The sequence below is a fragment of the Stegostoma tigrinum genome, chromosome 30, assembly GCF_030684315.1.
Source record: "Stegostoma tigrinum isolate sSteTig4 chromosome 30, sSteTig4.hap1, whole genome shotgun sequence".
In the NCBI taxonomy this organism is placed as follows: Eukaryota; Metazoa; Chordata; class Chondrichthyes; order Orectolobiformes; family Stegostomatidae; genus Stegostoma; species Stegostoma tigrinum.
In genome coordinates, this window is record NC_081383.1 from 22,546,910 (window position 1) to 22,573,334 (window position 26,425).

At 38.2% G+C, this 26,425-nt stretch overlaps 1 protein-coding gene across 3 annotated transcripts in view; it reads right to left on the reverse strand.

Moving 5' to 3' along the window:
* Positions 1–312: 312 nt before the first annotated feature.
* The window catches only part of nfic (nuclear factor I/C), a 451,875-nt gene continuing 425,762 nt past the window's right edge, over positions 313–26,425 (reverse strand). For all 3 annotated transcript variants that reach the window (XM_048559540.2, XM_048559539.2, XM_048559541.2), the window contains one exon: positions 313–8,901. In XM_048559540.2, coding sequence (XP_048415497.1) covers positions 8,884–8,901 — 18 coding nt within the window. In that variant the 3' untranslated portion in view covers positions 313–8,883. The remainder of the gene's footprint in view (positions 8,902–26,425) is intronic.

The following is a 26,425-nucleotide window of genomic DNA, read 5'->3' on the forward strand; positions in this document are numbered from 1 at the left end:
ATGGGACTCTAACTCCCTCAGCTTCTTCTGTAAAGTCATAATTTTAAGATCCAATTTTGGTGTCACTTACTCACAATGCCTCACTTCTCCTTCTTGCGACTTTTCAAACTGAGTGGTCCAATATTTTGTCAAGAGGTTATGAAAATAAGTTAAAGGTTTCACTGGCAGACTGTTTACTTACACAGTTGTTCAGCCAAGAAAAAAAATTCTCTACAAAAAGAGTTCTGAGAAGTGCAGAGTCGTCACAAGACTTCTCATGTTATAGGAGAAAAATGGTGATGAAAAGCTCAAAGAAAACACCAGAGTCAGAACTGTAGCATAGCTTGTTTATTTTTTTTAAACTTTTTTTGCATAGGGAAACATATTCACTTCCAGTAATTGTATGTAGTATGAGCAGCTGCTAACAGTAATGGCTGAATACAATGGTTATAATCAAATGTCAAGCTGAGTTCACACCAGTTTAAAACGAGTGGTGATTTAGTTACGTATATACTGTACATCTGTGTACAAAAGCAGCAGGAAAGATGCTGGTATTTGTACAAGTGTCCCTTTACATAATTAGCTAAAAATCAAAAGACAAATACAATCAAAATAAATGATTATTTTTAGTTGTTGGAGGAGAACTGTGATCATGAAAGATTTTATTTTGTCAGAAGTTTGCATCAAGCAACTAAAGAGCCACAAGTTTGTCCTGGTGTGTAGTGTGTGTATGTCTGTGCAGCAAGCAAGCGGTTAACTACTGTGGTAACTACTGTAATATTCTAAAATATAATGAAAAACCCTCAGAAATAACACGGTCTCAATGCGTTCTCAGAGAAATATTCTCTTCCCAGAATATGTGCAACGTAATACATATGGAATTACAACGTGATGTTCAAAGGACATTTGTCATAGAGCCTGTGCAAAAAAGACATAAAAAAAGACAAACTGTGAAAACCAGGTCTTGCAAAGCAAAGTTGAATCCAGCAGTCGACTATCAGGCACTGCATTTATTAAAAATGTTTTTGGTACTTTTCTGCTGGCTTGTTAAAATTGTTAGAAATAACTGCAGAGAATAATGCAACTGCTTATCAGATCATTGCCCTCTATATAACTATGATCAACATCAAAGCTCAGATTTGCAGAAAAAAAGGAAGCTGAACTTTTCCCTTCTTTCTTGCCGCTACTGTCATGCTAATCAACAGATTACTCCCTATGGGCTATTTGCAGAAAATGTGCTGCATCAATGGATCTTTTGCCTGTTTTCCTGTTATTTCATACAGTAAAGTTCAGTGCAGATGGATCAAAGCACATGAAGCATAACCTTGCTTACATGGAGCTGCCTCATTTGGGTTCTGTAGATGGATTAAGGCTTTGAAACATATTTCCTTTGGTTACTGGCTTGCAGTAAAATACAATAGTCATAGAGTCATATATCATGGAAGCAGACCCTTCAGCTCAACCATGCCAACCACATTCCCAAACTAAACTAGTCCCACCTATCTGCATTTGGCCCATATCCCTCCAAACCTGTCCTACTCATGTACTTATCCAAATGTCTTTTAAATGTTATAACTGTACCTTAGGTTTATTATAGTGTACCTACTGAATTGTAATAATGTCTAAGTAATAAGCTTCAGAATATTGAAGTAATTAATATTTGAGTGTATGCTTCTGTGCAAAAATAATTTTTTGAACATGCATTTCCACTGATCTGATTGTATTGAAAGAACAAACAGATCTAGAATACCAGAAATGCAATATACAATTTAAAGGAAATGTATTAATTATTTACAATTTGTAAGTAAAATGTAATCAAAACTTCTCAATTTAAAAAAATCTCCTCTGACAAACTTGTGGTACAAGAGTAAGCAAATGTTACAGAAATTCAACAGCTGTGAAGATGATATGCTGTTTGTCCAAGAGCCTCTTATTGTGCTGAGCAATTCTATCATCAGCATTCTTCAACGTTTAGCAAAATTACTGTCAAAGAAGGTTTGGCTGTGACATTGTTTCTGTTCTCTCAGAAAAAGTAACAAATTTGACGTATGACATTTTTATGATTGAATTCTGAGGACATTGGTTGCATTGTTGGGCTATTTAGGTCAATGGGATCAATGTCAGATCAATGTTTTTTTCTGTCCTAGCTGCCAGTCTTCCTAATCCTTTTAGTAAAAACTGTACATTGTTGTATAGGAGCATAAGTGAACTGCAGTGCTTCTTTTACTGCCTAATTCTCCTGACCTCCTCCTTTGCAGAGCTCAGTGCACCCTAACAACAGCCTTTGGGCTTTGTATTCTGAGCACTGAACTTTTCAACTGGGGAGATCCAGAATTTGGAATTGTATTCCTGATATTATCATTGGTATGGGTACAGGGTTTGAGTCAATTAAAAACTGGGAAGTTTTTTTGTAGAATATAAAAGACTCTAAACAACAGTTAATAATTTTAATATCAAAAAGATGTAGTTGGGGGTTCAGTTCATAAAAGGGGATTTTAGGAGTCAAATTATCTTGTTTAACGTAATCCGAAAACTTCAGTTAAAATGTACAGGGATGAATACTGGACTCAGCAAAGTCCTCATCACACAGAACCCAATTAACACTCACCTACCATGTAAACAAGGTTGAGACGCTTTCAACCTGATCAACAGAGATGGAAAACTGAATTTCCAAAAATGCTTTGAGCACTAACACATCAACAGAAACCTTCACAAACTTTCTTGCAATTCAGAGTTTTGCACAGCCTGACGAAAATGCCTTTACAATGACAGGCAGTCAGGTGTCTCTTTAGCTGTCCTTGAGAACTCATGTGTTTCCTCTTCACTTACTGTCTTTCAAAGAGATTTCCAGAGACCCAGTTACAGATGTTCAGATGAGCTGTGTATGTGAAACAACAATACCAGTATATCTACTGCTTTCTACAAAACGTAATCTGGCTGCTTAACGTGTGTCATTGCGCATTGCTGCAAAGGAGCTGCACAACAGAGAAAAAAAGAAATGGAAATTGTGATGGAATTTGCATATTCCCTTCAGGCTAACTGAAGCAACTGGCACATTTTGCAGGGGGTTAGATAAAACCTTAGAAAAAATATATCTGTGGTGTAGACCTAAGAATGGTGTTGGCTTTACTAATGCTGTGACTAATGGCAATGTCAATGGCAGCTTGTTCCGTTTCAGTCCCTGCCTCGAGTTATTGCAGAAACGGAAAAGGTGAAAGATGTGGAGCAGTGCAAATTTGTCCAGGGTTTGAGGAGGGAAATAAATTTTGTCAGTTCCTGATTGGGTGTCTTGACATCTAGTGCATGCTATCTTACAACAGAGGTTTTGCAGGTCTTTACTATGCAGACTGAGTAGTGAGTTGAGCAGTTAGGGTGAGTACAACTGCATTATCCTTGAGAGCATTGCATCAGTGAAATCAAAGCAGTAGTAGTTAGGGGACATCAATCACCTAGATCAGCAATGCTCTTTGCTACAGCAGGTTGTTTTAACACCCGTTGTTTCACAAAGCTCAAAATTTATTGGTTCCTTTTAGAGTTTTAGTTTTTAGAAACTTGGGGTATCTGTAATGAAAAGTTTAGTTAGAAATTTCATTGAATAAATTTTATTTATCACCTTGAACATGACTATATCTTGGACTCTAATTGAAAATTATATTATTCAGCGATGCTTTACATATCAATCAACGGTTCATCACAGAGATAATAAATTCAGTGATACACACAGCATCGAGGGCCGAAGGGCCTGTCCTGTGCTGTAATGTTCTATGTTCTATATTTTATTGAAAATAAAAGTAATGGGCATTAAGCGCATTTCATTCCATTTTTAAAAAATGCTTTTCCATCTGACAGGTAAAAAACTGAAGTTTCAAAACTGCCAGGACTTAAAAATATTAATGCCTGTTATAAATTTTAAAGGTATACATCGAGAATGGAGCCATCGGTACCCTTAAAGAGAATGTGGGAAGAGTTTTACGTGTGTTGCATTAAGTTGTGTGTCAATCAACTGTAAAATGGAATGTTAGAGGAAAAAAAAACACTGATGACGTGACCGTAAATATTTAGAATGTTCTATCAAATGCGGAAGGGCTAGATGGTTAACGAAAATTTCTCAATTAAAGGGACAAAGATCACCTCATCGTCTGCACCACATATAATTACGCCTGCAAAACTGCACTAGTGACAGTGTTCACCCTACGTTTCCCAACAAAAGTTATCAGCCAACTCATAACCCCTTTAGGAATAATAATAAGTCACATGTTTGACTGTGGCAGCATTCTATCCTGCTTGAGCGTCTGAACGATGGAACAGAATTCCCTAAAGGAATTCTTAAACAAGGATTTCACGGAGCATGCAGTCAGCCATTGCCAAGGGTTGGAATACACATGTAAACAATGTTTTCTGTCCTGCCTTAAAAATAAACTAGCTACCAGCATTGCATTGTCCTTTGCACAAACAATACTGTACATTGCATACAACAATTTGTTGGGCTCCCTTGCCCTACAAAGAGTACACATAATCTGTTCTACTCCCACCAGTTTAGCACTTGAAAGTCTACAGACTTTTTTCTTTAAAACAGTCAAAGAGACTACAATGACAACACTCCTTCTCAAAATTCCAAGTGTTTCTTACAAGTTTGACATAATTACTCTTCATAAAATAAAGCATTTTTTCCATTTACAATGGCTCTTTTACACCAGAAGCCTATACTTTTAAAGTATAGGAATATGCAAAACCATAAAAATGAGGACAATTACCGTATTTAAATACAATAAGGGTAACAGGAGAGTTTAACTCAAATCCAGTTCCCATGGAGGAAGAATACTCTACAAATGGTATATAATGCTGAACATTCTTAATAAGCCAGTGTAATGAAACTTTTTTTTGTACTTTTCTCATTACAAAAGTCTTTGCCTTATAAAATAGGGTAGATTAAGTAAAACATACTTAATAAAACTATACAGCTTACAAATTACACAGTCTGCAAAGAAGGCAGCTAATGTCCAAGACAAGGATGTGACAAGGATCAAACTTGCTGGCATTATTCCCCTATTTCTTGTCCCCCTTGTGCAGCATCCCAGTTAGCATACCAAGTGTCAATCAAACACAAATTATTAAAGCTCGGAGACATTAGTAGGGTCTTGAAGCAGAGCTATATATGTCTTGGTTATCATTTATCATTCCACCTTTGTGTAGATGGCAATTTTGTTGAACAATGCTACCATGCCAAATTGACGCCCCACAACTATTGCTTTGTGTTATTCATTTTTTCAATTCTTTATGTACAACTTTAGTTCATGGTTTTTTATATTCTGACTAGAATAGAAGCTTCCCCTTGAAGTTCAGGCCAGTTGACAGTTTGGGCTGTGAAGCATTTAGGGCCTGGCCGAATAGTGCACATAACTATAGAAATGATGTGACCTATTTCCTTTTCGAACCAGATTCTGGTACAAAGGACAACAGAAGTACTGCTTACCAAGTGCTGTAATCAACTTAACAGTTTTTTAAAAAGTAGCTCAAAGGAATCCTATCTTTAGTCAAAATTAGTAATTAATGCACTGTTGCAATCCAAATCTCCCGAAATAACATGCAAGAAAAACATTTACTTGATTGAAAACAGTTTGACATTTTACAACTTATAGAGGCTTGAACCACACTAGGTCAAGATATTGGGCCCAGTGGATTTACTACATCAATTGCCTGATCAGCTGCCACTGTATTTTGTGAAATGGAGCCTGTCCAGTTTATTCTGATTAAGGAAATTATAATCTAGCATCCAATGCTTTAGCCACCAGAACACACAGGAAAATAAAACAAGGCTAAACTTGTTTTTATAATGTGTTGCCAGTGTGGTGCTTCACAGCTGTACTGTAAATATACATACCCAACCCCCAACCCCATTTTCAGCCTTCCCTAATCATGCATCAAGCATTATTTATAACAGGAGAAGGACCTATTTTTTCTTTCTGTATAGAGAGCAGCACCAACTTTGGTCAATTAAAACAAACTTAATATTTAAAAAAAATAGAAAAGTATGATGTTGTAGTTATCAAGTGTGCTAACTCAAAATGATTAAACAAGCTAAATGCTCTATCACTATAGACAAGACTGGTATTGCATATTTTCCAAAGATTCAAAATAAAAGGAGCTGGAAGACGCAAGTAGGGAGAATCAAAAGTGAAACACTTTCCATGAAAGTATTAGTGACAAATAACGTCCAAAAGCAATGTTCCTACATGACCGCAAGATGAATATATTCTATACGAAAGTCCACAGAATCACTGGAATACTGATAATTAGTGCTGTTACAATGTCCTATGAAGCAAAAATCATAAACCCTTACATTTTTACCAATGGCAATTTTTTTTAATGACAAGCAACCATACATGCAGCCAAAAGATTGTGCAGTGATACCAACGATTTTTTAAACATTTTTTCTCAAAGGCAAGGCACATAATGTGGTATAAAATTCCGTGCAAATTAGGAAAGGATTTTGTAGGGAAAAGAGTGAAGCCCGCACATAGTTGCCATGCACGTCAGAATTCAGCAATTCAGCTGATCTTTTTTTGCTGGATCACAAAGTTTACTATCAAAGCACCATGCATAACTCAGCACCTTTGATGAAAAAAATGTCAATATAAATATGTTTAGAGTTTACCTCACTGTTGCTGTTTACACTCGTGAGGTTTGGATGCCAGCATTTAGCTCAGGGAAAGCTGTGCCTAACCAAGAAATATAAGCTTACACGGACAGAAATTTGTTCAGATGCAAGCTACTTTTGTCAAAAGCGTTCAGTTGTGAACAGAACTAAATTATGCCAAATATTGCTTTTGATATGTGTCAGTTTAACGAATGATATTCTGTGCACAAGTGCTGTCTTTTTAATTTTATGAGAGTGCGGCTGGCTACCCTCTGATTAAAAACAAACAAGTAATATACTGACTAAGGCATTTGTGCTCACCTGTGAAAGGTGGCTGGGGGAGGGGGTTTGGGTGCACTTTTGTGCCACAGTCGCCTAGCGACAATTTTCCCCTGTTTACAGTCCTGGGGTACATGGACAAGTTACAAAGAATCACTAAGTAACAAAATTGTTTCCTTTCAATTGCACTTGCCTCTTAAATCTTTTCAAAAGATTTTTTTTTGTCTTTGCTTAAACAGGCATTTAACCTGTTCCATTAAAACCAACCACTTCCTTTATTTCCCCAACTTAAAGTTGATTATTGATTGGACGTTAGCTTTCCAAGAATGAATCTGAAACCAAGTTAGACCTTGTTCAATTCTGCTTCTGTTCTTTTGTGAAATAAGCTACTGGCAGAAAGATGTGATTACCTGGGGAGGGGCGGAGGGCTGAATACATTGAGTTTAACTTTACAATTTTTAAAAAAACACAAAAATATTGATCTTGAAACAATTTTCTACCCTGCTCCCAAAATGTATTCCACTAAGCTAAAGATACTTTGAGTTTGCAGCTATTTGTATGTTTAATTTTGAAAATAAATGCAACCTGTAGCCAGGAGAGAAAGGTAAAGTATGTTTGCTAGCGTCAGGCCTTGCACTTGCATTGTGTATGAAGAACTTCCCCACACTCAATCTGTAGCCACCCTTTGCCTCCTAATACTATCAACAAAAGCTAGGTATGTATTTTATGGTGTATGGCATGCATTAGTGAAGAAGCGATAATAACTAAAACCGATAAAACTACTGCTCTGGTAGATGAGCATCTGCATCTGTGCTATTAGCTACATGCAAAAACTAAGTAGGGTGGGAAAATTGTAATTGAGAAATAGTAGCAACATTACTGAATGGCTTGCTTTATGGTATGCTGTGGTTAAATAATTCTTAAAATGTGTTTAAAGTTTTAGGTAAATTAAATCATTCACCAACCAACCTGTGGTGCAGTATGTTTCTAACACTGAATCTATTCATTATCTTCTTTAGTTTATAGGCAACAGGACAGAATTTGCTTCATGATGTTCCCAGTAATTGATTGGTTAGGACAAGGAAATATCGCCCTGGTTAATGTGACCTGTAATGTTGGTACCAAGGAACTGTCTAATTTTAAATATGTCAGTCTGAACAATTGATTGATTTTTTACCATTGCATTAAACACATTTATTTGTGTAGTATAAAAATATCCTTTCTTATATTTAGCTTGCCCAAACGTCTGAAATAGAAACAAGGAGTATAACTTGATGTCAAGCTAATGAATTAGCCGTATTGAAGTGATGGTCTCCAATGTGTAGGCTTCATTAGTGCATGTTTTTGTGATGTTTAGAACTTTGCAATAAAGTTAGTAAACAAAGACTGTTCACAATGATTATAATCAAGAATGATTTGAATAAATGTGAGGAATTGTCTTGAACTGTGATAACTTTTAATCGACCTCAGGTATTCCAATGCACAGATACACTCATTCTGTGCATTTCAGCACTTGAAGGCTAAGTTTGGGTGACTTCTAAATGATTATGCACAATACTGCGCATCCATCCTTTGTGTAAATAATGCTACCTTTACTCTTTAAAAAGGAGAAATCAAAAGAAAACCATAATGTAACTTTGAATTATGTTCGATTGATGAAGGTTAATTTTCCCACCCTTTCGAAAGCAGATTTAGTAAACTTTGTTCTGAATTTTTTTTTAAGAAATATAAAGGCTTATTTGCATAAAACAGATGGGGAAACCTCAGGCTAAGCTTCAGCCAATGGAAGAAGTGAATTGCACCCATCTTCGGAACATGTTGGTAGGATGATAGTGTTTCTGACTTTTCATTTTCTTTTAAAGGCGAGTTGATAAATAGTCTTCTCCCTTGTTTCTCTCTGTTTTAAACTTGAAACCAAAGTTGACGCTCTACCATGTTTCTGGAAACATGATTAAATAGCTTCTGTAATACTTGAAAGGGGACTTCAACTATCCCAGATACCAGGACTGTGGAAAAAATAAAAACACAAACATTAGGAACATTAATGGCTTAAAATAAGAAAATAAACCAAAGAGCACACACCAACCTTGAGCATGGAAAATAATTTCAACAAACAGGAACTCTGTAAATAATCACTATGTCAGTTTAATAACAGGGCGTAAGCAGGCTAATAATGGTTACCCCTCTCCAGTCAAAGTATGTTACAAATTGCCAGAATTAGGCCCTGGAACTTATCTTAATAATTATGGCAAACTGTGGGTGCCTGCCATGGCCTGCAGCTCTCCAGATACCTTGCCAGTAGAGACAGGGAGATAGATCCTTCACAAGTGTGGGGGCAGGGAGGAGAATGGGGGCTGGGACAACAATGGGGGCTGGTAGCAACAGATCATCAGGAGTCCGCAAGCATGCTCCACATGAAGCCAAGTTTACAAACAACTCCCTACTGTACAGAATACCTGCATCAGTTGCTTTGTATATGATGGGGTCAGAAGCTGTGTGCAAATGGACAAACTGAAGAATTATGCCATTCTATTGGCTGTAACTCCTGGTACAATTCTAGGCCTTCAAGGGAACATCCACCGACACCCAATAATTGAATTAAGAGAAACAGACACACTCCTTGTCCTAAAGACATATATAATCATTGTATCCTTTGTCAGTTTCCGAGAAGGAAAATTAACATGTAGAAATATTTAACTAGAACCAAGATTACTTGCTGGGTTCAGCATAATACTACAAATTTGCTGTTCGTCTTTATTACTGCATTATTAAAAATTCTTTCTGAACAAATCTGTTTAATTGCATAACTTATAGTTTTAATCATGACCTTTCAAATAAGAATGAGTGCAATATCTAGTGAGCAATTAAATGACAAGGTTTCTGTTTTCCGTCTGATTCCATAGCACACCACGACGACAACAAAAACCAATCAGTTATCCCCAACAAAAAAAAACAAAGAACTGCGCATGCTTGAAATCAGAAAGAAAAACAGAAATTGCTGGAAAAATGCAGCAGGTCTGGCAGCAGCTGTGAGAAAAAGCAGAGATATCATTTCAGGTCCAGTTCTGAATAACGGTCACTGGACCTGAAACATTAACAGTTGCTTTCTCTTCAGAGATACTGCCACACCTGCTGAGTTTTCCAAGCAATTTCTGTTTTTGTTATTCTCATGTCCTGCCATGCAAAGACACTTCTGCTTAGTAGATAGTGAGGACTTGCTGACACCAACAGTCAAAGTGTAAGAAAAATGAGGTAAAGATTGAAAAACATCAAAAGCATTGCACACTTAGGAAGAGACTGACTAACCATTTGGGACTGATTGACAGGGGCCTCTGAGATTCGCACTCATGTCGCTTTCATTGGAAATCAACCACTTATTAACTGGAACAACTATATCTCATTACACCTTGAGAAACTTGCTTCATTCTAATCGTTTAGCAGGAACAGTACTTTTTCTCCTTCACTGTCGCATTCATTTTTGTACAAACATTAAAATAATTTGTATAACATAACTCTGGGAATTACTGTCAGTGATGACATTGTGCAGATGCTTAAAATGAAAGAAATAATTTGCATTTACATTTTCATACAAACTCCTCTTTCTGTTGTTTTACTGGCCGCACTTTTGGGTCAATGCCATAGAAATAGTGAAACGGAATTTGTTACAAGCACATTGCATTCTAAAGTCACTAACAAACATTTGCAATAAATAAAAGCAGAATACTGAAGATGTGGGAGATCCAGAAAAAAGCAAAATATGCTGGAGAAACTCAGCAGGTCTGGCAGCATCTGTATTGACAGAACAGTTGATGCTTCAGAACAATTTGTACCATACAGTTTCTCAGTGAAATTCATTCTGAAATGCCAGGCTCCAACTTACAAATTTCTTGGTGTAATGCTTAGGAGGCCTGTAGTATGTATTGTTTTTATTGATTAATAACTGACTGAGAAGACTTTATGCAACTTCTTTTAAAATGTGAACTATGCTGGTTCTAGTGACTTTTTGACTGGAGAAGCTGAATATACTGCGAATAGAATAAACAACATAAACACTGTGTGAGCTCTCTAACAGTTGTATTTTTGCCTGTCCACTTCATCTTTCAACAGCTGCATGTTTGATTTCCAGGGAAATATTTCTCTTTGCATTTATGGATAGCTTTAAATTAATGATCTGAGCTTGTACAGCACTCTGTATCACTGTTTATCTCCTTTTCACAGTAAACTTAATACATTTCAACACACTTGACAGATGGCACTGCCATCTGTCTGCCAACTGAGCAGCTTTGTTTCACTGCTGTAAGCAGGCAGCTGCACAGTAAGCAGTGCCAATTCTTGGATATTTATTGTACTGTGTCTAAACTCAGCAGCCCAAGGCCATTGGGACGGAACACCATTAGCAGAATGCTGTCAGCTAAGTGGCACACAGCATTCAACTACACAGAAGGTAATTAACATAGGTAAATCTGGAGATTACTTAACATTGATACAATAACATTTGATCTCTGAGTCTTCTGCACATATTATGGGCCAAGACTACAGAAAGCCTACAGTTCAAAGTTCATACCCTTGTTAAAATTGCAATATACAATATATTTTTCCATCGATACATATATTTCTTACCACTTATGTTCTTTACGCTATAATTAAGATTGCTTCCATGGCTGCAAGTGCTCTTTCAGACTGGCATTAATTGAAATGCTTACCTTTTTTACCTGAGAAATGCAAGTAGAGTTTATCTCGCATTCAATCATGTGACCACAACGTCTGTCATTTGAAGGGCTGAAGAGACTACAGAGCACTCATGCTGGAATAGTATGGGACTGAAAGATTTGAGATATGTGGAAAGACTGGGGAAACTGGTGCTCTACTGGGAGCAGAGAAGATTAAGATAAGATTTGAAAGTAGTTTTCAAAATTTTGAAAAATCTTAAGTTTTGACTCAGCAGAAAGTTCTCGTAACAGTTTGGTTACAAGGAGATATGGATTTAAGATAATTGGCAAAAAAAAAGACAGAGGTGACGTGAGCAAGAGAAAGATTTATGTGCTAAATTGTTAAGAGCTGGAATGCACTGCTTGAAATGATAATGGAAGTAGATTTGGTAATAACTTTCAGAAGAGTGTTGGATAACATACTTTGGAGAGGAGATGTTTTCAGAGCTTTGGGAAAGAGCTGCAAGATCATATTAATGGCCTAATCCTGCCCCGACTAGCATTCAACCAGTTGTGATGGGCCAATCACTAGGTGGTTGACTCTTTAATAATGTGTGAAAAGTACTTAATTGAAACATATAAAATAATCAGAGGGTTAGATAGGGTGGATAGGGAGAGCCTTCTTCCTAGGATGGTGACAGCGAGCGCGAGGGGGCATAGCTTTAAATTGAGGGGTGAAAGATATAGGACAGATGTCAGAGGTAGTTCCTTTACTCAGAGAGTAGGAAGGGAATGGAACGCTTTTCCTGCAACGGTAGTAGATTCACCAACTTTAGGTACATTTAAGTCGTCATTGGATAATCATATGGACGTACATGGAATAGTGTAGGTTAGACGGGCTTGAGATCGGTATGACATCGAGGGCCGAAGGGCCTGTACTGTGCTGTAATGTTCTATGTACATTGATGGGAGTGGGGGGTGGAAGTAGGTGAGGTGGGGTGGGGTGGGCTTGGGAGATCTTCAGAAGGTGGCACTGGGCATTGCAGATGAGTATTTTTGTGTACCAACTGAGGGTTCTGATAATAATCTTAGGACCCCACAAATTCCCTGTTGTAAGACAGTGTTGCTGACCTTTCTATGTACAAACATAGGCCATGATCTGTGCTCAGACTCTACTGCTGAAGGATTGTTTCTAACATGTTTTCTTGCTTCTGGCCTTGCATGTAGTGCAGATTTTTTTCATGAAAATCTCACTAAATGGTGACTATCAATGGAACTCCAAGTTGCCAAGGAGGCCAATATAATTACACAATCATGAGTTCGGCTTGCCAACACTGTATATCCTGGACATTTAAAATATAAAAACCACTTTGAAATAAGGCCTGCCTGTCTTTAACTGTAGAAGCCCTGTCTGAGTTAGGATGGGTTAGCAAGTGAATTTGGCTCTGATTAGTTAACTTAATTGGACCAGAAAAATAACATACAGAATGTAAATCAAAGGGAAACACTGTAATCACAATGCAATAATCATCCTCATTCATGTCACTGCCAGCCGATTATTTCTCCTACAGGATTTCCAAAGATTTTTTTAATAGAATACACTGTTGCAGAAATGTGCTTGATGTGGATCATCGAACGTTATCATTTATTTTGACTAATTCGAACAAACACATTTGGCAGGCGAAAAATAAATGCATCTCGTACTACTCTGCAAGAGCTTTAATTCTGTGTTTGCTTGGTTGACTCAATCAATTCATGAAGAAGCTGCCAAAAGAAACACAAGGTCAGTATGGGAATAATCAAATTCTCATTCTTCCCACTCCTCAGTTGAACTCAGAAAGTCACTGGAGGAAATTCAGGTCACAAACCATCATCTTATAAATTTGTAAAAGAAGTCCTCACACAAACGTACAATGACATAAAGCTATTCGTAGGTGGTGAAGCACAGTATTTTGTTTTAAATGGTCATCTGGGGTTAGTGGGGGTCAAAAGGAAAACTATTCCCTTGGATTGGTCACAAATGTTGCATCTACAACCAGGCCTGACCTCTTTTCAAGGCTAAACTTTCCAGTTGCCAAACTGGTGCCAAAATGAGAGAAAGCATTTAGAAAGAATTCACTGGGTGCACATGATACAGTGGTTAGCACTGTTGCCTCCAAGCACCAGGGACCTGTGTTCGATTCCAACCTTGGGCGACTATCCGTGTGGAGTTTGCATGTTCTCCCTGTGTCTGCGTGGGTTTCCTCTGGGGGGGTCCAGTTTCTTCCCACAGCCTAAAGATGTGCAGGGTAGGTGGATTGGTCATGCTAAATTGCCCATAGCGTTTAGAGACGTGTAGGCCAAGTGGATTAGCCATGGTAAATGCAGGGTTATGGGGATTAGACTGGGTGGGATGCTCTTTGGAGGGTTGGTGCAGGCCAAACAGCCTCTATCTGCATAGTAGCTTCTCTATGATTTTATATATTGCCTTCCTCCAACCAACAACTTCTCAAAGAGCATTGCAGCCAACCAAATAATTGTGAAGTGAGTTACTACTATAGATTACAGACAGGAAGTTCTCATAAGCTGCAAGAAAATAAATTTCACAATGAGGGAATGATACAGCACAGAGGAGGCCATTCAACTGAACATGCTACCTTTTGGCAATGCTATCTGATTAATTCCACATCCCTGCTATTTTTCTGGGGGCCTATAGATTACTTTCCTTCAAATAATGATCCCGTTCACATCTGAATGCTCCTAATGAATTTTCTTCCTTCACTCTTTCAGGCTGTATATCCCAAGCAGTTTATCTCAGATCTCACCTCCCTACACTAAAAAAAAGTTTCTTCAAATCATCTTTCACCCTTTTTACTATTGGGATTTTTTTTTAATCTTGTCAAAACCTTCATGAATTTGAACAGGTTCATGAAATCTCCTCTTAAAGTTCTCTGTTTCAAATGCCAGAATGAAATTATTGGAGGCAAATCATGCTTGACTAACCTGATCGAGTTGTTTGATTTAGTTACCGAAAGGGTTGATTAGCCAATATGGTTGATGCTTTACATTTGGAATTTTAAAAGGCATTTACCAAAATACCATACAATGAAAAAGTTTGCACCATTTCATAGGATTGAAGAGTCAGCTGAGATTCAACCTCAGCTGAGGGGCAGACGGAAGTGGTGAACTGTGGCTTTTCAGATCACTTAGACGGATGCAGTGAGTTTCCTACTGATCAATACCAGGGCAACAGTGGTTGTAACAAAGTCAACCAGGTGGACCAGGCACCCTGTTTACTCTGAGAATTGGCTATGAGAAAGCTGAATCAGTGTCAAGGACCCTCCACATGCAAATAAAGGGTAACTTTGTGACAGGTTACCTGCTAGTGTGGAGTTATTTTAAGGACCACTGCTCCTCTTTAAATATGTGACTGATACTTGCATATACAGAACATAATTTCAAAAGGATTCAAATGATATAAAATATTCAGACATAATAGACAATGAGAAGGATAATAAACTTCAGGAGACTAAATGCAAAAATGCAGATGACAGATAATACATAAAAGAATAAAATGTTACATTTTAGAATGAAGTATGAGGATAGACAACATGAAATAAATTGTACAATTTTGAAGTGTGTGCAGAAACAGAAAGGCTTGGGATTTTATATAGATAAATCATTGAAAGTGGGTTGACAAGTTGCGAAGCTTACTACAAAAAAAGACAGGGGATCCTTTGCTCTATTTATACAGGAATAGAATACAAAATGAAGGAAATTATGCTAAACCAGTAGAACACAGTAGGTAGGCATCAAATTGCATATTATGTTAAAATGTCTCCACATAAGTGAGGTCCCTTGCCTCAAATACCATTGCACTCTCTTTAAGAACTTGACATCTGTCTTAAAATGTGATATTCAAAATTGAAAATACTTCATGTGAGGTTGAAGCATTGTTCATAAACGTTCAGTGTAACCTTGCTTTTGTACTCTATTCCTCTAGCAAGAAAATCAAGGATCCCATTTGTTTTTTATAAACAGGCTCTTAAATCTTCTCTGAGATAGCAGGAACTGCTGATGCTGGAGAATCTGAGATAACAAGGTGTGGAGCTGGATGAACACAGCAGGCCAAGCAGCATCAGAGGAGCCACCAGACAGAGTTCCTTGCAGGAGATGATGCACGTTCCCAGATTTCTCTCACATACATGTTTTACTTAACTCACTTCTCAATCAAGTTAAATTTACAGCAGTTCTATTATGGATTTTTATAAATCAATTATGGTCAGCCACAAGCCTGTAGCTTCTCCTCCTGACTTTTCTGAAGAAGGGTCCAGACCTGAAATGTCAGCCTTCCTGCTCCTCTGATGCTGCTTGGCCTGCTGTGTTCATCCAGCTCTACACCTTATTAGCTTTAATCTTCTCTGCCTGGTTGTACAATCAAAATGACAAGTCTCTTGTCATTGTTCTTTTCTGAGTTTTGATATTCAAGTTTGTTCAATTTATAATCTTACTGGATTGAGGATAACAAATTGCCAACGCTTCTTCTTCTAGTGCTTTGAGAGGTAAATAAAACATTCAGAGTTGCAATTGAGAGAGATCAGGAAAACTGACATCAGATTTGAGGGAAAATGAATGTGATTACTCTCTAAAGGCGAGATCAGGGCTGGTAGGTTCAAGTAAGGATGGGAAGAGGAAGAGGAGATAAATCAGAAGAAGCTGCCGTCAAAGATGAAAGGAAAGCAAGATTCAAGTTTGAATGAATGAAGTTAGTGGTGATTGGAATTGACTGGAAGGAATGCATAAAATACTAAATTAATAAAACAACTGCTGTGTATAATATACATCAGCTCATGTTCTGCATCATTATCTGATGACAATATCAATAAGTTGTTCCACACTGCCTAGAAATGTCTCTAAGGACAATTTTAACCTGCCTTTGTGGAAACCAGTTAGGTGGAGATTTAGAATGAACCACAAACACTTATCCATCTGTAACCTATTGTTTTGAATTTCATTTAGCTGGTGCCAAGGCTGGTGGCAAAGTCAACAGAGTGCTTCTACCCTCATATACTTCAAGACCCATTTGTGCCATTGACACCTGGCTGCAGGTTATACTGAAGCCTAAGTTGATAAGGTATCAAGAAATGACAGGAGAAGGAGAAGACAATGTTGGAAAAGGTTTAAGATGTTCTTAGTGTTTCTCAAAAATGACTGTGTTCGGCAGCATTACCAGACTCATTAATGACTGAATGAAGAAACCAGAAAACTTGAAATGTTAAAGCTTTGGCAATGAAAGGGTATATAATGGAGCATTCCACCAGACAGAGTTCCTTACAAGAGATGCAGCACTTTCCCAGAAGATTTCTCTCACATACATGTTTTACTTAACCCACCTCCCACTCAAATTAAATTTAGATCAGTTCTGTTATGGATTTTTATGATCAATTATGGTCAACCACAAGCCTGTAGCTTCTCCTCCTGACTTTTAATTTTCTAGTTTTTGCTACATTATACTCCTCCTGAGAAGAACAAGCACATCTTGAAGCTCTGGTTAAGTAAACCTGTTTCTATTCAGAAACATAGTCACCATGATCAAAACCAGAGTTGGTGAATCTGAGAGTTCTTGCACATTTCTGGTCTACTTGAGACAACAGACATAAAAATGGAAAAGATCATTTTAAATTCAGGTTAAACCATGGCTTGATTGTAGAAAGGTTTCGGATGGGAGCTGTGTTAGCTGTAAATTATACTGCTTCATCACAGAGGAAGTGGAACATGAGGAATGGAATGCTAGATTAAGGACTAAAAATGTGGCAAGACAGTTCTTGGCTCAAGCAAAATATTAACCTCTGCTTCCCGCCCGACTGAATGAGGAGGATTGAGCAATCTAGAAATGTTGAGGCAACAGTTGGTTGCCAAGAAAGTTATGTGGCCTGAAACAACACGTGGCTCCGAAAGGAAACTTTAAAAGCTAACAAATATTTGGAATCAGGAGAACGCCTCAGGTGTCAGAGTTAAGTTAATCAGAAGTCAGAAAAGGAACTATGTGCTTAGAGATAAAAACAGCAGAAACAAAATGAAAGAACAGGACACAAAAGATGTTTGTTTTTAGATGACGATAAGCCTGAAGAGAAGTTACAGCATAAAAGTTTGCTAGAAAGTGGAAACTCCAGTTAGAAGGTAGATGAAAAATAAGTGACCTCCCCTTACACTTTCCAAGAATGTTATTTAATAAATGCATTTTTGTAAAAGAGAGTGTATCAGTGCTTTATGCTACCTATTGCGCCTAATGTTTAGTTTTTTGACTAAGAACTAATGAAATGTGTCCAGCACTCTAATAATATCAGAATTCCTTTGTGGCATGTCTGTGTGTGATATCAGGGAGATTAGACTGTTGCAAAATACATTAAAGAAACAAACATAATCCCCTTCTATCAAAGAGAGAGTCCAACTCTGTCACCAACACCTAATGATATCAGAATGCATTAGCCAAGTTTTGCTGAATTAAGTGTTGTTTAAAGTCTTGTGTTTAGTAGTACCTATAAAGTACACCAGGTGGCAGTGTTTTACATTAGTTAAATAAGTATCCATGAACATAATTAAAGAGTGTTAATGCAATATATTAAGCTGACATTTCAGACAGTGAACCAATCAGAGCAATTTGGAAAGCAAGCACTTTCTCCTAATACAGTGTGCTGTCAAATGAGGTAATATTTTATAGAAGAATAAAGTTAGCTGTCTATATCATTGCTTCAGAAGCTTTTATACAATTATACTCCAGTAAGGCAAAGTATTTTGATTCTGTAAATGCTGCATTTCACCTTTGATTGAGACTATCCTCCTGAGAAATGCTGAGCATCACAAAAAAGGACTGTTATTCTTCAACTGACAGTGCTGATAATCTCAATGACAGAAATTAATCACAGCTTCTTCAAATAAGGGCACTTAGTGTTTTTTTTTGAACTTATGATGGATTGTTAGATTGTTCCTGGCTGTTAACTTTGGCAGGGAATCTCAAGCCAACTAATACAGTGTTTTATGTATACGGTGTTTTCTAGATCAATGTTGGAAGATTAAGAAAGAGAAGGAAACATTTGTCAGGGGCTACACTCTGAAATGTTGAGGCCGCAGTTGAAAAGCTTGTGATTTCAAATAAACCTGTTGGACTATAACCTGGTGTCATGTGATTTCTGACCCTGTTCACCACAGTCCAACACCAGCACCCCCACATTATGTCAAGTGCAGACAGCAGAGATCGAGTGAATCCCTAGAAAAGTATAAAGGCAGTAGGAGTATACCTAAGAGGAAGATCAGGAGGGCAAAACGGGGACATGAGATAGTTTTGGCAAATAGGGTTAAAGAGAATCCAAACGGATTAAGGACAAAATACTAACCAGGGAGAGAATAGGGCCTTAAAGATCAGCAAGGTTGGCTACGTGTGGTACTGCAAGATATGGGGGAGATACTAAACAAGTATTTTGCATCAGTGTTTACTGTAGAGAAGGATATGGAAGATATAGAACATGGGGAAATAAATAGCGATATCTTGAAAATGTCCATAGTACAGAGGAGGAGGTGCTGGATTTAAAACACATAAAGGTAAATAAATCCCCAGGTCCTGATCCGGTGTACCCTAGAACTCTATGGGAAGCCAGGGAAGTGATAGCTGGGCCCCTTGCTGAGATATTTGCATCATCAATAGCCACAGGTGAGGTGCTGGAAGACTGGAGGTTGGCTAACATGGTGCAACTATTTAAGAAAGGTGGTAAGGAAAAGCCAGGGCACTGTAGACTCGTGATCTTGATATTGGTGATGGGCAGGTTGTTGGAGGGAATCCTAAGGGACAGGGTTTACATGTATTTGGAAAGACAAAGACTGATTAGGGATAGTCGACATGGCTTTGGGTGTGGGAAATCATGTCTCACTAACTTATTTGAGTTTTTTTGAAGAAGTAACAAAGAGGATTGATGAGTGCAGAGCAGTGGATGTGATCTAAATGGGCTTCAGTAAGGTGTTCAATGAGGTTCCTCATTCTAGATGGTTTAGCAAGGCTAGATCATCTGGAACACAGGGAGAATTAGCCATTTGGACACAGAACTGGGTCAAAGGTAGAAGACAGAGGGTGGGGTGGAGTGTTGCTTTTCAGACTGGAGACCTGTGGCCAGCAGTGTGCCACAAGAATCAGTGCTAGGTCCACTGCTTTTCGTCATTTATAGAAATGATTCGGATGTGAACATAGGAGGTATGGTTAGTAAGTTTGCAGACGATATCAATATTGGAGGTATAATGGACAACGAAGGAGGTTACTTCAGAGTACAACGTGATCTTGATCAGATGGGCTGAGGAGTGGCAGTTCATTTCATTTTGATAAATGTGAGGTGCTGTATTTTGGAAAAGCAAATCAGAGCAGGACTAGTACACTTTGGTAAAGTCGTGGGGTGTGTTGCTGAACAAAGAGACCTTGGAATGCAGGTTTGTATTTCCTGGAAAGTGGAGTTGCAGGTAGATAGGATACTGAGGAGGGTACTTGGTATGCTTGCCTTTATTTGTCAGTGCATTGAGTATCGGAGTTAGGAGATTTTGTTGCAGCTGTGTAGGACATTGGTTTGGCCACTTTTGGGAATTCTGTGTGCAATTCTGGACTCCCTGCTATGGGAGGGATGTTGTGAAACTTGAAAGAGTTCAGAAAAGATTTACAAGGATGTTGCCAGGGCTGGAGGGTTTGAACTATAGGTAGAGGCTGAATAGGCGGGGGCTATTTTCCCCGGAGCGTTGGAGGCTGAGGGGGATCTTATAGGTGTTTATAAAATCATGAGGGGCATAGATAGGGCAAATAGTCTTTTTCCTGGGGTAGGGGTGTCCAAAACTAGAGGGCATAGGTTAAGGTGAAAGGGTAAAGATTTTAAAGGGATCTAAGGGGCAACTTTTTCATGCAGAGGGTGGTGCACGTATGGAATGGGCTGCCAGAGCAAGCAGAGGAGGCTGGCACAGTTACACCATTTAAAAGGCATCTGGATGGGTATATCAATAGAAAGGATTTAGAAGGAAATGGACCAAATGCTGGTAAATGGAATTAGATTTATGTAGGACATTTGCTCAGTATGGATGAGTTGGACTGAAGAGTCTGATTCCACATTGTACATCTCCATGACTCTAAATCATCAACAGTTCAATCAACTATTCTACATCTCACACCCAGGCAGTGAAGCGCATTCCAACCAGTCTGCAGTTGTGACTTACATTGCTTTCTGACTTGGTCTGATCACACAGTTCACATTCACCAAACACACTACTCTCTGCCTTGTTGCAGGTTTTTTGTACGAAACCAATATCATTTTATTTTCAGCATTCTTCCATCAAGATATTTTATGCCTTCAAATATCCCAATTACAGATATTTCTAACAGGACAGACAGTGCAACTGCAGCAATACAAATTAGATGTTTTTTTCTTTGATTTATCAATTGTATATAAAAAAGCTCTATTTTCAGTGGGGCTAACTAAGATTGGAATATATGACACGAATTCTGATTTCTACTTCAGCTGTTTTCTATTCTTTTCATACAGTAGGGTGAACTGTTTTGTGAGTTTTCTATCCATTACTGGAAGGATTTTCTCCACTTTGTCGAAGTGATTGTAGCTCACAAAGAAAGTGAGAAATTCAACATGACAGACAAGCACTGCTGGGATCAAAATCCATTGGCACCTTATTGTTGGGAAGATGTTCTACCATCTGTGCTAAGGGGTTGGCAGCAATGGTGAATTTCTATTAACTATATAGAATAGCAACAACTGCCTGGGTCACAGTCAGAACCTTGGTTATAAGTTTTCAGTGTGGTTGGACAGCTGATTCACATAACTGGAAAGATGTCCTTTGGAACAGCCACTGTTTAACCATGCTGATTCCTATACCACATGAATGGCATCAGAGGCAATGTCAAAGTATGATGTCAACGGCATCCCACTCGGTGCATTCGGAGCCTTGGTCATGTCACCTGGCACTTTGTCGTACTGGGGCAAGGAGAAGTGGATGGTCATTCACCATAGCCCATGACAGCACAACTGTCTAACATTCAACATGGAAAACTCAATGACCGAAGTGGTAGGGCCATATTAAAGAACATGTTAGTAGGTCATGTCCACTTTTGGTGTGGAAGAAGGCACTCAATGATGGGTGCCAAAGTGAAAGAAGCTGCACAGAGTTTTATTGCTCTACCATTAATAAAGAGCCCTTTCTCCCAGCTGAATTTTTTTGGTGTAGTGACGAATCACTGGACTAATGACCGCATGTCTGATTTCTAGTTGCATTTTGTTTTTCATAGACATCACAGAAACCCTACAGTGTGGAAGCAAGCCATTCATCCCACTGAGTCCACATTGACCCTACAAACCAGACCCACCCTTCTCCTGTAACCCTGCATTTCCCATGGCTAATCCACCCAGCTTGCACTTCTCTGGATATTATGGGCAATTTAGCTGGCCAATCCGTCTTACCTGCACATTTCTAGCTGTGGGACGAAACTGGAGCATCCAGAGGAAACCCATGCAGACTAGGGGAGAATGCGTAAACTCCACACAGATAATAACCAGTGGGTGGAAGTGAACTCATGTCCCTGGTGCTGTGAGGCAACAGTGCTAACCACTGAGTCACCGTGCCACCCCAAGTGATGGATACTGTGAGCTCTTAGATAATCAGTGGTTGGAATAGACAATACACAAAGATGTAAGGGAAGTATAAATGCTAAAGGATACTGAACTGTGAACTAACAAATTCTGCAAAAATAAACATAATGCCTCGAGATTTATCTTGCAATTTTACTACACATTGTGGCAGGTAGTAACAGGCCTAATCTGGACAGAATATGCACTCAATTCGGAAGGCAAATTCATTGTAGGATATAGGATACTGAGGGCAGTAGTTGTTAATCTGTTAATACAATGAAAAATTAAAGGTCAATAATATATTCTATCCTGTTCAACTTTACATCTGAGTTGGTGGACTGACTACTCCATATCCTTCTTGATTCATTGTCAATGACTGAAGTCAACCTGATTCAACTCTGGGTGCTATTATTAAATCCTAATCCCAGATGAATGAGGTTGTGTCCCAGGCACTGCATGGTTCCTTTGTATTCTAATCCTGTTTGCTAATTTGGACAGTGGTGATGTAAATGTAAATGAAACAAAGCTAATGTGATTGGAAGGGATGTGCTGACGTCCACCTTGAGTGGTGCTGTTTAGATAATTCCCTGGATAAAAATGTTACAATATTTGGTGTCAGTTTTAAACTTCACTGAGTGGGCTGTACACTCAAACCATCATCTCCATTGCCTCTGAAATGTTGTGAAGCCGGAGCTAATGTAATAAAAGGATCACTAAAAGTCTAAATAGATAACAAGTTTAAAGGAGAAAGAAAGTTAGGAGACTACTGAGATCACAGAAAAGGTGAGAGGTGCAATGTCGATTAAACTGCATTAGTTTAAACCTCACACTATTGGAACTCATCCAGAAGAAAACAGGCAGCAGGGATCATCGAGAAGAAGGACATTTAAAGAACAGGATTTACCTTTCAGACTCACAGAGCAGGATTTATTGGGTAAAACTGCTAAGGAAATTGGCATTGCTTATTAACACTGCAACTACCAGGATTCATCTACAGAATCCCTGAAAAAAATGGGAATCATCCAATTTGACTACAAAAGTATTGGAAATACTTCCATTACAGTAGGACGCAGTAGGAGCACTGTGATACAGCAGAAGTAAAAGTTTTGAGGCAAGGAAAATCAAGTTACATTAGAAAGACATAGCAGCAGAAATAATACTGCCAGATAAATTTAACTTCATAGATACGCCAAAATAAAACACAGGACTAGACATTTTAGAGCGAACCATTCTTAAAATGAGATACTATACTGGAAGCTACATGAGTAAATTTAGAATATAACTGTTAATATTATAGCTCATGACAATGCAAAAGCACAGATACTTTTGAATAGATTTGAAGCCTTTGACATTAGTTTGATCTCCGAACAAATAAAATTCTTGGAAGACAATAAATAATAGAAGAGTTCATGATCCAAGGGAATCCATATTTAATTTTATTAATGATCTCTGCATTAGTAGAAAAATGTGACGGTAAAGACTTGAAATCATGATTCACAAAAGAGAGAATTGATGAGTCTTTGTTGGATTTATTGCAATGAAAGGAAGTCATTCAGATTGTGAGTGAAGCAAAGTCTGGAATCAGCAAGGTCAACTTTAAGAAGAGAAGATCAACCTTATCACAGGAGATCAACGGAAACCATTCAGTTGTTATGGTACAAAACCGCTAAAGACATCCATGAGAAACCGGTACAGGAAGTCGGACAGACATCAGATACTAACATTTGTGGAGCAAGGAAACCTCACAGGCAGAAACAATACCAGCAAAAGAAGGAATGCCTTATCTGGAAGTGACTAAATCACTTTCAGAAAAATTGCTGAAGTAGGACATAGTCAGAGAGCCACAAGGAGGCACAAAGCTACTTACGAAAAGAAATTAATGAGGTAGAATAGGATACACTCGATAAAAAAATCCAAAAGATATACCAATGGGAAATAGATGATTCAGACTTTGTCTTTTGATCGAAAGTCAATGGGCATTTCACAAATTTTAAGTTTGATGCAGATGCAAATATCACTATTTTTTCAGATAGTGTACCCTGGTTGAAGATATACCATCTGGAACCAAAGTTGTGCAACTAACATTTAGCACTTAAGATTATTGATATGGTATAAACAACTCTAAAATGCAAAGGGTATCAGATAGAAGTGATGTTATATACATTTTACAAAGAATTGTCATGCTTGAACATGAAAATGTGTTTTGACCTTAATCCTCTTCAAATGGCTGAAAGAATCAAATTGTTCAAGAATCCACCAGACAAGGAAAGACCAGCCATGGAACAATAGCTCAAGGAACATTCAGTCAAGGGCCCGCCAGTTGTGGAACAACGAGTCAAAAAACAACTAGTAGAAGATTTCATAGGACTCTCCAGACTCATGTGTACCAAAACAGAAGACTAAATTCATTGAAATTAGTTATGTTGGCATTTGTTTCTTACTGTGAGCAAGATGGAAATCTCTCTAGAATATTTTCCACTGCTTTCAAAACTGAGAGTTTAAATTGCAAATATCAGCAAGGTTTGCAGGAAAATACAAGCAATTGGACAGCAATGAGCCAACTTGTGCCAACTGAGGAATATAAAACTGCTGTAATTCAGAATTCACCACGGCCTGGTGAACAAATAATTATGACAGATTTAATTCTGGTGTCAGGTCTGACGTGAGTAGGAAGATGCAAGTTTAAATAACAGAATTTCATTTCCTTGGCATCCTGAGACCCAGTGACAAGCATCACACCTCAAGCCAGAAGCACGAACCAACACAGCAACTGAGGAAACGAGCATCATGGTATCAACAGTTATGCAATTAGGGGCGGTAAATGAAAGCATCAAACCTTAATCAAACAGTTGAAATAAAGATCCTGCACATTTCAGCACAGATTTACCAATAGATTGAGAACAAAAATCTGATCACTCAGATTGAAGAGCATACAAGTCAATGGGCACTATGACTGATCAGAGCACAAATTCCACAGGCTGAGGACACCGTTGAGAAGATATTGACTGTCTGGATATCCTGCTTATTGCAAAAACTGGAAGTGCCTGCTTCAACTGGGCAGCCATCCTCCATGAAGTAAATTCATTAGATTATTGCCCTCGAGATGTTACATTGGAGCAAGTGACTCTTTCAGCAGAAAAGCCATCCTCAGCAAAGGAAATCCTACAGTAAACTATCCTCTAGTTGAATGTATTTTCATGTTATCAGGAACTGAACCAAAGCTAACAGGCTTCCACTAGAGATCGTCAATCTTCCAATAAGAGGAGCCTGGGCTCTGGTAGAGTAAAGAAATCTCCAGATCTCTGTCATCAGGGTTTAGGGAGGGCCTATGCTGGCCACTTAGGTATTTGGCATTTAATACACTGAGCTTTTCCTAAGAAGACAGCATGGGGCCTCTTCCTGAAGAAAGGTCCCGATCCGAAACATCAACTTTCCTGCTCCTCTGATGCTGCCTGGCCTGCTGTGTCCCTCCAACTCCACACTGTTATCTCTGGTTCTAGCATCAGCAGTTCTTGCTATCTCCCAGCATGAGGGTCTTGCCAGCTTTCCAGCTGACAGCTGAGACTGCCGAGATTAAATATTGTCAAATGTTTCAGATATTCATCAGTTGCTGAACAAGTGAAGGACATTTTCAGATATTAACTGGCCAGTATAGGAACCTATCAAAAGTACTAAAAGGTGACAATGCTGAGAAGTGTACTGTGTGTGGCATTTCTCTGTAATATATTTCAAATGATGTCACTCAGCAATATAATACCTTTCTGTTAACATTATGCCACACTGTGCTGAAGTCATCCCAGAATATGTCAAGAGTCCTGGAACTTTCCCAAGAACTGCAAATAATCTCATAAAATTTCCTACATGAATACAGATAAGTTAATAAAAGTATTTTTAAAATAAAAAATTCTGGATCAATGCCCAGAGTGCAAGACACCAAGGTTAAAAGGGATTAATATGAAGATGAAGTAAGTTTAGAATGAAACCTGACCTAAGATTGAAATAAGTTTTAGATTTGCTGTTGTATGTAGTGATAATGACTGACCTTTTTATTCTGGTGACAGTCTAATAACTTAAACTTATATATATTCTGATTAGATTTTACCTAAAATTACAAAGCTATGCAAATTATATAAAACAGAAAGTGCTGAGAAATTCAGTAGGCCTGACAGGATATGTGGAGACAGAAACAGTGCTGATGTTTCACGTCCAACATGACCAGTCTTCATAACTGAAGGCGGCTT